The sequence below is a fragment of the Chiloscyllium plagiosum genome, unplaced genomic scaffold (genome assembly GCF_037043375.1).
Source record: "Chiloscyllium plagiosum isolate Xiang-an unplaced genomic scaffold, Cpla_swu_hap1 HiC_scaffold_26, whole genome shotgun sequence".
Lineage (NCBI taxonomy): Eukaryota > Metazoa > Chordata > Chondrichthyes > Orectolobiformes > Hemiscylliidae > Chiloscyllium > Chiloscyllium plagiosum.
The window spans coordinates 45,557,990-45,571,208 of record NW_028270164.1 but is presented as its reverse complement, the minus strand read 5'-3'; the positions used below and the strand labels follow the sequence as shown (position 1 = coordinate 45,571,208).

Below are 13,219 nucleotides of genomic sequence, written 5' to 3'. Positions count from 1 at the left end.
TCTTGCAATTGATGCCAAAGTAGCATCCTTCCTGAAATTTTAAGTAACAGAACATCACTTCTTACCTATCTCATTTGTAAGGAAAATTAGTCACCTGCAACTCCTGTCTGCTTTTGGAGGCAAATTTGATCATCATTTGTTTCTACTTTTTCTTCTGCTCTCCCTTATCCATCTTACACTATGCATGACCATCACCCTTACTTGTTCCACACCACAACCCAACCACTGCTCATCCCCAAAATACCAGTCTTCCCCTTCTAATTCCTTGAACCTTCTTTTCTTCCTTGTTGCTTACACAGCTTCATGTAATGGTGATATGATCACTGAATCACCCACTATCACCCTGGGGGTCACCACTTACCAGAAACTCAAAAGAACTCATCACGTAAACACAGTAGCTACAAAAATACATCAGAAGCTAGGAATACTGCAGAGTGACTCACTTCCTGACTCCCCAAAACCTGGCGGAAGTGGGTACTGCAGATGGTGGAGATTACAGTCAAGATTAGAGTGGTGCTAGAAAAGCACAGCAGGTCAGACAGCATCCGAGGAGCAGGAAAATTGACATTTCGGGCAAAAGCCCTTCATCAGGAACCTTCCCCAAAATCTGTCTACCATCTACAAGGCACAAGTCAGGAGTGTGACCATCCAGGAAGCTTGAGACCATCCAGGACAAAGTAGCCCACCTGATTGGTACATCCACAAGCAACCACTCTCTCGACCAATGGTCAGTAGTAGGACTATGTTTTACCTCAAGATGCACTTCAGAAATTCACCAAAGATCCTTAAGCAGCGCCTTCCAAACCCACATCCACTTCAATCTAGCCAAGAGGATAAGGGGAGCAGAAACATTGAAACGCCACTACTCACAAGTTCCCCTCGAAGCCACTCACCATCCTGACTTGGAATATATCATTGTTCCTTCACTGTGACACCACATGCCACGAGTGAATAAATGAATAAAATAAAAAAGCTAACGTGTTAGCAGAAAGATATGCAAATTGAATACCAACAGCCTTGCCACAACAAGCCTCTCTCAAATCAGGAAAAATATTCAAACTCAAAATCTAAGTGTATTCTAAATCAGCTCAGTTACAATCATAGTCTAGATTAGAGTGGTGCTAGAAAAGCACAGCAGGTCAGGCAACATCAGAGCAGCATCAAAATCGATGTTTCAGGCAAAAGCCCTTCATCAGTTACAATCATAGTCTACCTATTAGGAAATAAAGTCATTTGGCACAAAATGAAGCATTTTCACCAATGATGATATTTGAGCAATACTAATACACACAATATTAAAAATGCCATATTTTACAACTTTTGAGGCTTTTCATACCTGATCATACTCTGATGCACCTGGATACAATGGCCATCCCAGAAACATCTCTGCAATAACACATCCTAGTGACCACATATCAATGGCTTCACAGAATCTTAGTCCAAGAATAATTTCAGGAGCTCTGCAAAGAGGGAAATAGAAAAAGTCAAAAACCATTCGTACATGATTGATAGGCATTGGGTGAAAAACAAAAATCAACATTCCAAATGTAATGCATTAGCTAGGAAGCATGACATCAAACATTTAAACCTCTTACTATAATTTCTACTGCCATTACACAAGGCACAGGTATCAAAGGGAACATCCTTTAAATTTTGCAACGTAATTTAAAGGCAAGGCAATGTAATAAGTGTCAATAAAAGTTTTTAACAAGTTGAATTTTGGCTTTTTGAATAAATGGGGCGAGCCAAATGGTACTGTGTTATGTCAGAACCTCTCAGACATTTCAATTGAAAAGCTGCTGCTTAACCAGAAACCACAAACATCTATCCATCTTTGTTCAAAATATTGAAAATTACAAAACTAAATTCATCTAATACATAGAACATTTTTGACAAAACATTCTTTGAGATTATATATAGGTTTAATATTACCCAAGTACAATTTCAATTTCCTTGACAAAATAATTCAATGATTTCCTCCATCAGTATCTGCACCAAGCAGTGCCTCAACTTGGATGATTTTAACTTTCATCTCAATTCATCACCTTTTCTCCAGAGTTTCCTACTCTCCAATCCTCCTAACACAAGTTCTTCCACCCCCCCGCCCATATAAACCCACCAACCCATATTCACAACCACCTACTACCATCTCATAAATGGTGATATTTGAGCACTACTAATACAAACAGATATTAAAAGTGCCACATTTTACAACTTTTAAGGTTTTACACAGCTGATCATACTCTGATTCACTTGGATACAATGGCCATCCCAGAGCCATCTTTGCAATACCACATCCTAACAAGAGCAACGGCCAACCTGACCTGGACCATCAAAGAGGCAGCGCGACGTTGTGGGGGGGGGGGTGTGTAGGTGGCGGTGTTGGACAGGGTTTTGGGGGCGGACGGTGGTTGTTGTTTGATGGGGATTTAGGGGCAGATGGGGAATGGGGGGCAGTGTTGGACAGGGTTTTGGGGTGGGCAGAGGCAATCGGAGGGCAGTGTTTGACAGGGTTTTGGAGGCGGACGGGGGTGGGCAGAGAGCAGCAATGTTGGACAGGATTGGGGGCGGGCAGGAGGTGGAGCTTTGCACACAGTGTGCTGCAGTTTCCTGAACAGGGAGTAGACTTAATAGAAAGCTCCCAAGCCCCAGGGGAAAGTCACTAAATCGATTATCCGAATAATCAATTATCCGAACAAAATACTGCCCGCTCATCTCGTTCAGATAATCGAGATTCCTCTGTACATGGATTCATGCAGGTTTTTGAGCAAAATAAAATGTAATTGTGCCAAAACAAATTCACCCCATAAGCTTATGTACGTGTATGTAGGAGCGACAGATTGAGTGCGCATGTGAGTGCACGTGATAAGAGTATGCGCAAGCTTGGTTAAGTGTGCGATGGGGTGTGTGCATGGGCAAGTGAGTGCGATGGGGTGTGTGCGTGCGAGTGAGTGCAATGGGGTGTGTGCAATAGGGTGTGAATGCGGGCGTGGGATGGGATGTATGGGCAGGCAATGGTCTGGGCGTGCAATGGCATGCAGGCGGGCGATCGTCTGGGCGGACAATGGTGTGCAGGCGTACAAAGGTACGCGCGGGAGTGCAATGGTGTGTAAGTGTGAGAGTGTGAATGTGTGATGGGGTATATGTGCGTCCGCCCACAGAGGAGTGACCAAAGGAGGGGTCGACTGGACCCCACCAGAAAGCCGCTGCCCTGGGTTTGACACGTATGCTCAAACCATCAAGAAATGCACAAATGCATTTATCAGCTGTACCCACAAGTAGAGCAAATCACCCGATCACAACGCACACCATCCATGCTCTCAAAACCAATCGGAACTTTGTCATCAAACCAGCAGATAAAGGAGGAGCCATCATCATTTAGAATAGAACAGGTTACTGCAATGGAGTGTACTGACAAGTGAACAACCAGGAACAGACAACTACCAGCTGATCTGACTTTTGATCCAGTCCTTTGGAGTTCTCATGCCCCCTCATCCTACATACTTCTCACGTAGGTGACTTCTACTGCATTCCAAAGATAGATGAATCCAGCACACTAGGATGTCCCATCGTATCTGGCAATGGGACCCTGTGAGCACCTCTCTGGCTTTGTCAAAGGCATCTTGAAACCCATTGTACGAGGACACCCAGCTTCTGTCGCAACACTACAGATTTCTTACAGAAACTTAGCACCCACGGACCACTCGAACTGGGAACATTGGACGTGTCAGCACTCTACGCTAACATTCCCCACAATGAGGGCATCAGGGCAACAGTCTCCGTGCTCAATACCAACAACTGTCAATCTCCAAGCACCATCCTAACAACTCATCCACTTCATTCTCGACCACAACGTTTTCACCTATGACAACCAGTTCTTCACCCAGACACAAGGAACAGCCATGGGGACTAAATTTGCACCCTAATATGCCAACATCTTCACGCACAAGTTCGAATAAGACTTCTTTTCTGCACAGGACCTCCAACCAACACTATACATCAAATATATGGACGAGATTTTCTTCCTCTGGACCCATGGGAGGAATCACTGAAACAACTACACAGTGATATCAATGAGTTTTATCCCACCATCAGACTTGACAATGGACTACTCTTTAGTATGTCTCATTCTTGGACATATGCATCTTCATCAAGGATAGGCACCTCAGCACTTCACTGTACCGCCAACCCACAGACAACCTCACGATGCAATATTTTTCCAGCTTCCACCCAAAACATATTAAAACAGCCACCCACTATGGATAAGCTTTATGCATACACAGGATGTGTTCAGATGAGGAAGGACGTGGCAGACACTTGAAAGTGCTCAAGGATGCCCTCATAAGAACGGGGTACGATGCTCAACTCATCGGCTGCCAGTTCTGACATGCCACAGCAGGAAACTGTAATGACCTCCTCAGGAGACAGACACAGGCTGCAACAGACCGGGTACCCTTCATTGTCCAGTACTTCCTGGGAGCCGACCGACTATGCCATGCGCTTTGTAGCCTGCAACACATTATCGATGAGGATGAGCATCATCTTCCACACGCCTCCACTTCGCTCCCTTAAACAACCACCAACCCTTAAACAGATTATGATTTGTAGCAAACTGCCCAGCCTTCAGGCCAACACCATACAACCCTGTCACAGCAGCCACTACAAGACGTATCAGAGTACCGACACAGGTAACACCATAACACATGGACACACCTCCCACCATGTACGCAGCAAGTACACGTGACTCGGCCAACGTGGTCTCTCATACGCTGCAGGCAAGGATGCCCTAAGGCTTGGTATATTGGCAAGACCAAGCAGACAGTACGAAAACAGATTAATGGACACCGCACAACAATCACAGGCAGGAGTGTTCCCTCCCAGTCAGGGAACACTTCAGCGGTCTGGGCCATTCAGCCTTGGGTGAGGCGGACTTGGGAATAAGCAACAATGCAGAGTAGCTGAGCAGAAGCTGATAACAAAGTGTGGTACCCATGGGAATGGCCTGAATCAGAACCTTGGGTTCATGCCACACTACAGGTGACCCCACTGCATGAAACACTCTCTCACACGCACACACACTCCTATATACTGACACATCCACGCAGACCCTCCCTGGACCAGATAACATCCTTGGCAGAGTGCTCAGAAGATGCTCTGACATATTGGCGATGATCTCATGGACATCTTCAACATCTCCCTAAGCTGCGTCACAGTTCCAATGTGCTTCAAGGCCACTACCCTCATCCCCGTGCCAAAGAAGTCTTCAGCACTTTGTCTCAATGACTACCGTCCTGTTGCAATTACACCCATCATCATGAACTGCTTCAAGATGCTCGTGATGAGGCATATCCAGATCCTGCTGACCCCCTCACTACTGGACACCTTGCAGTCACGCATCGATCCAACCACTCAACAGATGTTGCCATTTCCACTATCCTCCAGCTGGCCCTCACCTACCTGGAGAAGAAGGACACCTACATAAAACCTTCATAGTGTTAAATACAGAACTGAAACCGATCATTCCTCAGCACCTAATTGGAAAGCTGGGCTTAATACCTCCCTTTGCAATTGGATCCAGGACTTCCTGATTGGGAGACTTCAGTCAGCCCGGATTGGGAACAGCATCTCCAACACCATCACACTGAGCACAGGGGCCCTCCAGGACGGTGTGCTCAGTCCATTGTTGTTCACCCTGCTGACTGCAGTGATACACAGGTCGAATCACATCATCAAGTTCGCCGATGATATGACTGAAGTAGGTCTCAGCAGCACGAATGACGAGTTAGCATTCAGAGGGGTGGTGCAGTAGCTGACAGACTGGTGCAGAGCCAACAACCTATCTCTGAATGTGGACAAAACGAAAGATATGGCTGTTGACTTCAGGAGGGCACGGCAACCACTCTCCTCTAGGCATCCTGTGGAGATCCTGAACAGCACCAAATCTTTTGGTATCCACCTGGCAGAGAATCTCACCTGGACCCTCAACATCAGCTCCATAGCCAAGAAAGCCCAGCAGTATCTCTACTTCCTGCGCAGGCTGAGGAAAGCCCACCTCCCACTTCCCCCATCCTCACCACATTCCACATAAGGTTCATTGAGAGTACCCGGAGCTTCTGCATCACTGCTTGGTTCGGGACTTGCACCTTCTCTGATCGTAAGACCCTACAACAGATAGTGGGAACAGCTGAGAAGATCATCAGGGTCCCTCTTCCCTCCATTACAGATATTTACACCACATGCTGAATCTGAAAGCTAAGAGCATCGTGGAAGACCCCACAACACCCCTCACTCAAACCCTTCTCCCTCCTGCCATGTGGCAGAAGATACCAGAGCATTCGGTCTCTCACAACCAGACTGGGCAACAGTTTCTTCCCCCAAGCCATCAGGTTCCTTACCACTATATGATCGGACTCTTTTCCATCTGAAATTCTTTGCATGAGTTCAAATTGCTGCCAGAAAAATGTCTATTATTTGACATCCTTTTATTACACTGTAACTTGCGCGTGTTTTGCGCTTATGCACTTTATGCCGTACATGATTGCGTAGTTTGTACTGCCCACGTAGCACCCTCAGTCCTGGAGGAACATTGTCTAGTTTTTACTTTACCAATTGTACATGGTAGAAATGAATAAAAAGCTACTCTACTCTATATGCTTGCTAGCTCATAGTTATTCACCAAAAGGTCTGAATAGCTCACAAAACCCTAATGTCCCTCTTTTCATCTGTGAAATTCGTCATTCTAATGCAAAGGTAACTCCCCGTTTCTTTCCTATGCAACCCATCAATTTACTTATGTTGTTCAGTGTTAATGGGCAGGGTTGGACAGGCTCTGTTCAAATTAAGAAAAAGTCAAAATGTCAGGAAAAGACATTCAAATATATTCAACATAATAGACTTGTTATGAAATGAAGCCTATAAACTTCTGTCCACTGTTTTCTCCACCTTCACTTCCAATGACAAATTCAAGTTGTCATGGATTTCTTAGTCACCACTTGAAACCATCTAAACAGCTGAGACTTTCCTCCCTCCTCAACGGACTAAGCTTCCACAATTGTTCAGGCATAGACAAAAGGGAAATCTCTTTCTTGGTCCACATTTCTCTCCTATTCCTCCTTGCATTTCCTCCCAGCTCAACTTGTCGATGAAATGGACTTCATCAAATTCTCCACTGTTCACCAGCTGAACTAGGGAGGAAGCTCCATTATTTGCCAAGTATATGATTCCCAATGAGGGGCTTATGTCCAAAACATCAATTCTCTTGCTCCTCAGATGTTGCCTGACCTGCTGTGCTTTTCCAGCACCACACTCTTGAGTGTGGTCACCAGCATCTGCAGTCCTCACTTTCTCCACAATACTCTTAGGGCCAGGAAAATGGATTTGACTTATAATTAGCCCGCTGTAAATGACAGCACATAATGTTTGAGGTAACACAAGTGCTTACAGGTTTGGGTTAATTAGAATTATAATTAAATTTATTGTCACGTACTTACAAATGCAGTGAAAGATTAACAAAGTTGCCATTTACAGTGCCATCTTAGGTACAGAAGGTACTGAGGTACAGGATCTTAGGAATAAAGTAGAAAAATACAGGTAGTTCTTCTATGACATGATGACTGCGTTCTTGTGCAACCCCACATTACAGAAAAATTGCGCTTCAGAAACAGTGCTCGTGTTGGCGGTGCAATCACATTACAGCCAACACACGTTTTAAAACTTTGCACTTTAGAAAGTGTTCCCAATTCACCAATCAGCAATTATAGCAAATTCATGTTACAAATGTCTTCACAGAATGACTTGTTAAAAAGTTTGGCATTTCAATCCTAAAAGATTTAGTGGCTCTTAAACCACCTATTGTATTCTTCAGTGTTAATGGGCAGGGTTGGACAGGCTCTGTTCAAATTAACAAAGAGTCAAAAATAGCCAAAATGTCAGGAAAAGACATTCAAATATATTCAACATAATAGACTTGTTATAAAATGAAGCCTATAAAAATTCAAGTGGCAACATTGATGTAACATTGTTTAAGAGGTGGAACAGTAGAGAAATTTTGTTTTTCAAATTGAAAGGAAATGTACAATGTTTTCCAGAGATCAGTGTTGGGACATTGCCCTTTTTGGTACATTAATGACTTGTGCTTGGCTATTACAGAAGAAAACTTTCAAGTGATATAAATGATTTCAGGCAATCCAAAAAGTTGAAAATATAACAAACAGCAAGAGAGCAATGAGCTCAGAGACATGCAGACATGACTCCCAAGTCAGATAAAGTGTATTGAATGAAGTGCAGAGTGATGCATTCTGGTAGTAAGAATAAGACGACATAACACAAATTAGAGACTCAAGTGGTTGGTGGGAGGGGACAGTACAGTTTGATACTATATATGTGTGAAACTGTTGACATATGCATCAGTAAGCAAGAGATGTGCATTTAAGATAACATTACAAAACACTAAGGGGAAAATAGGGAAATGTTCTTAAAACGGACAGTTCTGTTCTGGAATATACAGTTAAAAAAATGGTGGAAGCAAATTCTATTGCAATTTTCAAAAATGGATTAAGTATAACTGGAAAATGAAACATTTACATGACTATGTATAAACAAAAGAACAATGAACTAAACAAATAGCTCACTCACTAAGTCAGCACAGAAATAATGCTTTTTCTTTGGTACTGCAAGATTCTATTATTCCATGCAACAAACATTTTTCATAGACCATTAATTCAGATGTAGGCAACATGAAATCTCTCCTTACATTACTATCATTTCAAAATAGCCAAGAAACTTTTATTATTGGGGTAAGATTACTTACATACTGATTACTGATGTAGGTGCGAAGGTTTGTCTGGTGAGCATGCAAAACAATACTTTTCACTGTACATCAGTGAATGTGACAATAATAAATCCCAAAGATTTATATGATCCACAGAAAAATTACAGCAATATGCTTTCTACTTTATTAGCCTTGCACTAATTCAAGTTATACATTAAAATAAAAATTCAAGGGCGTATTTAAATGTACTTAATTTAGAATATACTATATTTTATAAATGCAGAAACCTTGGAAGAGTGTGGTGGCAGACCCAAAATTAAAACATCGCAACTATCACATTTTTCTCCAACTCCCTTTTCTTAATGTGCATTCTTACACAAACAAGAAACTTTTTGTTCCAGCATAGGGATACGTGTGTACAGTTTTCAAATCATGACTATTACTTGCATTATGCACACAACTAACATTATCTACCATCACACTAAAATGATAGTAATGTAAAGAGAGATTTCATGTTTCATTAAGCAATAAGTTCCCTGGAACCCAGCTAGTATCAGATCAAATAAAAATTAGCTTCCAAACTTGCAAAAGCAATGGTGAGGTGAAAATTAGAATCTGCATTTCAGATGTACATAAGTGAAGGAGATCATCACTTACAAGAACAAACTTGCAAAAAGTTTCAGGGCGTGCTTGCCTGAGAATCCTGTTCTCGCTAAAAGAAGGATGTGGTATCATTTGTAACATCGTTATAGGTTATTTTATCACTGTTCACATGTTAAAGCCTGGCCATTCAAATCTCTTGGCTGTCAAATGCAACTTTAATTTTCAATTTTTTTTAGAAAGAGCCAAAAAGACAAATTCATATGGTGCTTGAAATAAATATTTTACAATAGAATTTAAAGAAACAAAGATATATTATCATTCTACCTGTGCATCACAGGTGAAAGAGGATATGTTTATTCAAAATCATGTCATTTAGGAATACTACTCAATGAAAAGCTGGTATGGTAATGCATATTGGCCACTTATGTACTAAAATTACTAAAATGACACAGTATTATGCTGTCCCAGTCAGTGATGGGCTGAGCAGAATTCAAACATGAAAAATTGGAAGGCATATAAAGCAAATATTAGCACCTACTGATTCTAGGGTAATGTACCATATATCTTTATAACTGCAAGAACATGAAAGGATCAGTTCATTTTCCTAGCACAAAATTGTACACTAATTAATGAACAGATCAAAAGAAGTCTAGATCACATTTATTTCTAAGGTGGTTTTGATGGTTTGAACGTCATTCAAGGAAAGTACAGTAAATGTGCATTTCAAATCTTTGGAAACTTGCAATTTACATTGTCTGGATGGGTAAACTTTCCATTTGAGAGTATTAACCGAAATGCAAAACATATATGTCCAAGCAGCTAATAATAGCACAAGAGTTCTGACACTAATCATTTGACACAAATCAATAACACGACAATTTGCTTTTTGCATTTTGTCTCAATCTTAGCTCACTGGTGACACCCTTCTCAGAACCGAAAGCTTTCAACCTCACTTTAGTACATAAAGTAAGATGACACCTTAGTGTAGCACTGAGGAAATATGCACCAATGGAGGTGTCATCTTATCAGCAAGATATTAAGATATTATGCTCTCAGATTAGCATAAAGATCTTCCAGCAAGAAAAGGGGTCATAACCACATCCATGAGACTATTCAAAAAAAGAGTAAGAGATTTCTGCTGTCCTATACAGCATTTAATCATTAATCAACACCTACAGCAGATGCTGCACATGGGATGTGTGCGCGAAATTGTGGATAAATTTGGTTTTTGCCTCTTATGTTACAACAGTGGTACCAATTCAAAACTTTTCCACTGGTTAGAAGAGCTTTGGCACCTTAAGATTCTTGGAAAATACTAGAGAGAGAGAGAGAGAGAGAGTAGAAAAAATTCCCAATGCTGTTCAGAGTATAATAAAACAAAAAAAGGACAAAGCCTAAAAGATGTTAGAAGCTTGATGAATATGATAGGTTCAAAGTTGGATCGAAAGGGAAGTAGGGACGCAAAAAAAAAGTGGGAATTTTGTCTGTAAATAGCTGAAAGTATGGCTGCTAATGATGGAGCCAAAAAAGAGAAAAGAATAAGTTGACCATCACAGAATTATCAAAGGAGTGAACTCACAAGATCATTTTAACCAGGGTGGCCCAAAGCAGGGGTCAGGATCCCAAAAGGAGACAGAGGCTAAAACTTTGAGACCACGAGCCCCGAGACAGTAATTGGCCTCACTGAGTCCAACCAAATTATAACAGTTGCCCCCTATCCCACCCACCTGCTTAAGCCCTTCCTCCCCTGGTCTGACGAGGTCACACCAATTTTTAAGCCTCAAAACGGAGTCAAAGGACAAAAGTCTCAAAAGTACAGATTTAAAAGCATACATAAGAAGTGTAACTTTGTGGCATGTGGGGCAGGGAGGGTGTGAGGGAGAAGACACTCAAGTTAGGTCAACAATGCAGGATGAAGACTGAGCTCCCTTTAGTATGGGACAAAAACTGGATTATTTTAGATGAATAAGATGAATAAGATGAAAGTGAGAAACTAGCAGGAGATCTATAGAACAAGAATGGGATTGACAAAGATATGATGAGGAAGTACTATTGAGCAGGTCACATTTTCAACTGACTTTGCCGAAATTGGAAGCACTACAGATATAATAATGTGAATTCGTAAATTTATTCAATGCAGTTTGTGGCAATGCTCCAGATAGACCATCCAGATAACAATAGGAGTCAATTATATTTACAGTACTCAGTTCAATATATAAAGCAAAGGACCAAAGTGTACCATTAATGCATAATGGTCCCTGAAGAAAATTTGGCCTTTGATGTAAACATCAGAGCAATAACAATAATAATTCACTGAAACAACACTGCACTCAAAAAGTTAGTGTGTTAAATATTTCCATGTGATATGTTGTTACATTAATCCAAAACATCTTTATCACTACTGCATGGAGGTCCTTTTTCTGTTGATGCAGCAAAGAGCATTCCAATTTTAGCATTAATTTTTGATTATGGAAACAGGAAAATCTAGAATGCTAAAGGAGTACAAATCACTGCATTTAACAAAGAAGACTATCACATGATAAGGCACAACTGAAGACATAACTACATACATTAAATATTTTAGGCATCTGGGCCATTTAAGGTTGTAAAACCTTTTAACATGTCAATTACAAAATGCATAGGAAAAATAGCATTGAGGTTGTCAATCACTCCTTTAAAAAAAGTGTAGTTTCCCTCCTCAGCCTTCTTAATTCTATAGTAGTTGCTCATGAATTCAACTGTTTTAAATATATTTTTGAAAAGTACTTTGATCGCTAATTTACTATGGTACAAAGAACCATTTATTTAGCAAAATAGAACTTGTGCATACTGAATGTTTTTGTTTTAAACTAACATTGCATAATAATTTAAAACAAATCAATACAGGTACTTAAGGTCAAGCAAAAGCAGCAATATCCTTTCAATGGCAAATATAATTGTGTATAGTAATAACTTCTCAACGCCAATATTTGAGCAAGTGAATCAAAACATTGAAGAAATTCTTCAGTAAGCATAATATCATTGGCAAAAAAATTAAAGTTGCATTTCAGATTACTTTGTAATCAACACTGCGATTGGTTGACGTGAGTACAGGAGCAGGCAGTGAATGTTAACTGCCATATTAGAATATCAAATATGACCATTCCAGTTACTAGAATAATGTATAATAAGAAAATATAAGCAAGAGAAATCTCAGATTTCATCAACAAAAGAAACTGGCCAACTTTTCCACTCGAATTATATAGTCCTATCTTGCATAAACCCTTTTCCCAGATCAAACTTAATCCAAGCTGGGGGACTTCGATAAACTGCAGGATTGGGCTGAGAGGTGGCAAATGGAGTTCAAAACAGCTAAATATGAGGTAATGCACTTTGGGAAAAATAACAGGAAGGCAGAGTACTGGGTCAATGGAAAGATTCTTGGTAGTGTGGATGTGCAGAGGGATTTTGGAGTCCATGTACATAGATCCCTGAAAATTCCCACCCAGGTTGATAGTGCTGTTAAGCAGGCATACAATGTGCTAGGTTTCATTGGCAGAGGGATTGAGTTCCGGAGCCACAATATCATGCTGTAACTATACAAAACGTTAGTGCGACCACACTTGAAATATTGTGTACAGTTCTGGTCGCCATATTTCGGGAAGGATGTGGAAACATTGGAGAAGGTGCAGAGGAGATTTATCAGGATGTTGCCTGGTCTGGAGAGAAGGTCTTATGAGGAAAGGCTAAGACACTTGGGTCTGTTCTCATTGGAAAGAAAGAGGCTAAGAGGAGATTTGATAGAGACATACAAGATGATCAGAGGATTAGATTGGGTAGATAGTGAAAGGTCTTTTTCCTAGGATG

The 13,219-nt window shown here is 41.0% G+C and overlaps 1 protein-coding gene across 5 annotated transcripts in view; it reads right to left on the bottom strand.

Annotated features, from left to right (window-relative positions):
• Positions 1-13,219, bottom strand: part of LOC122563288 (homeodomain-interacting protein kinase 1-like) — a 105,287-nt gene that overhangs the window by 43,351 nt on the left and 48,717 nt on the right. For all 5 annotated transcript variants that reach the window (XM_087973671.1, XM_087973673.1, XM_087973674.1 and 2 more), the window contains one exon: positions 1,337-1,460. In XM_087973671.1, the coding sequence (XP_087829797.1) occupies positions 1,337-1,460 (124 nt within the window). The remainder of the gene's footprint in view (positions 1-1,336; positions 1,461-13,219) is intronic.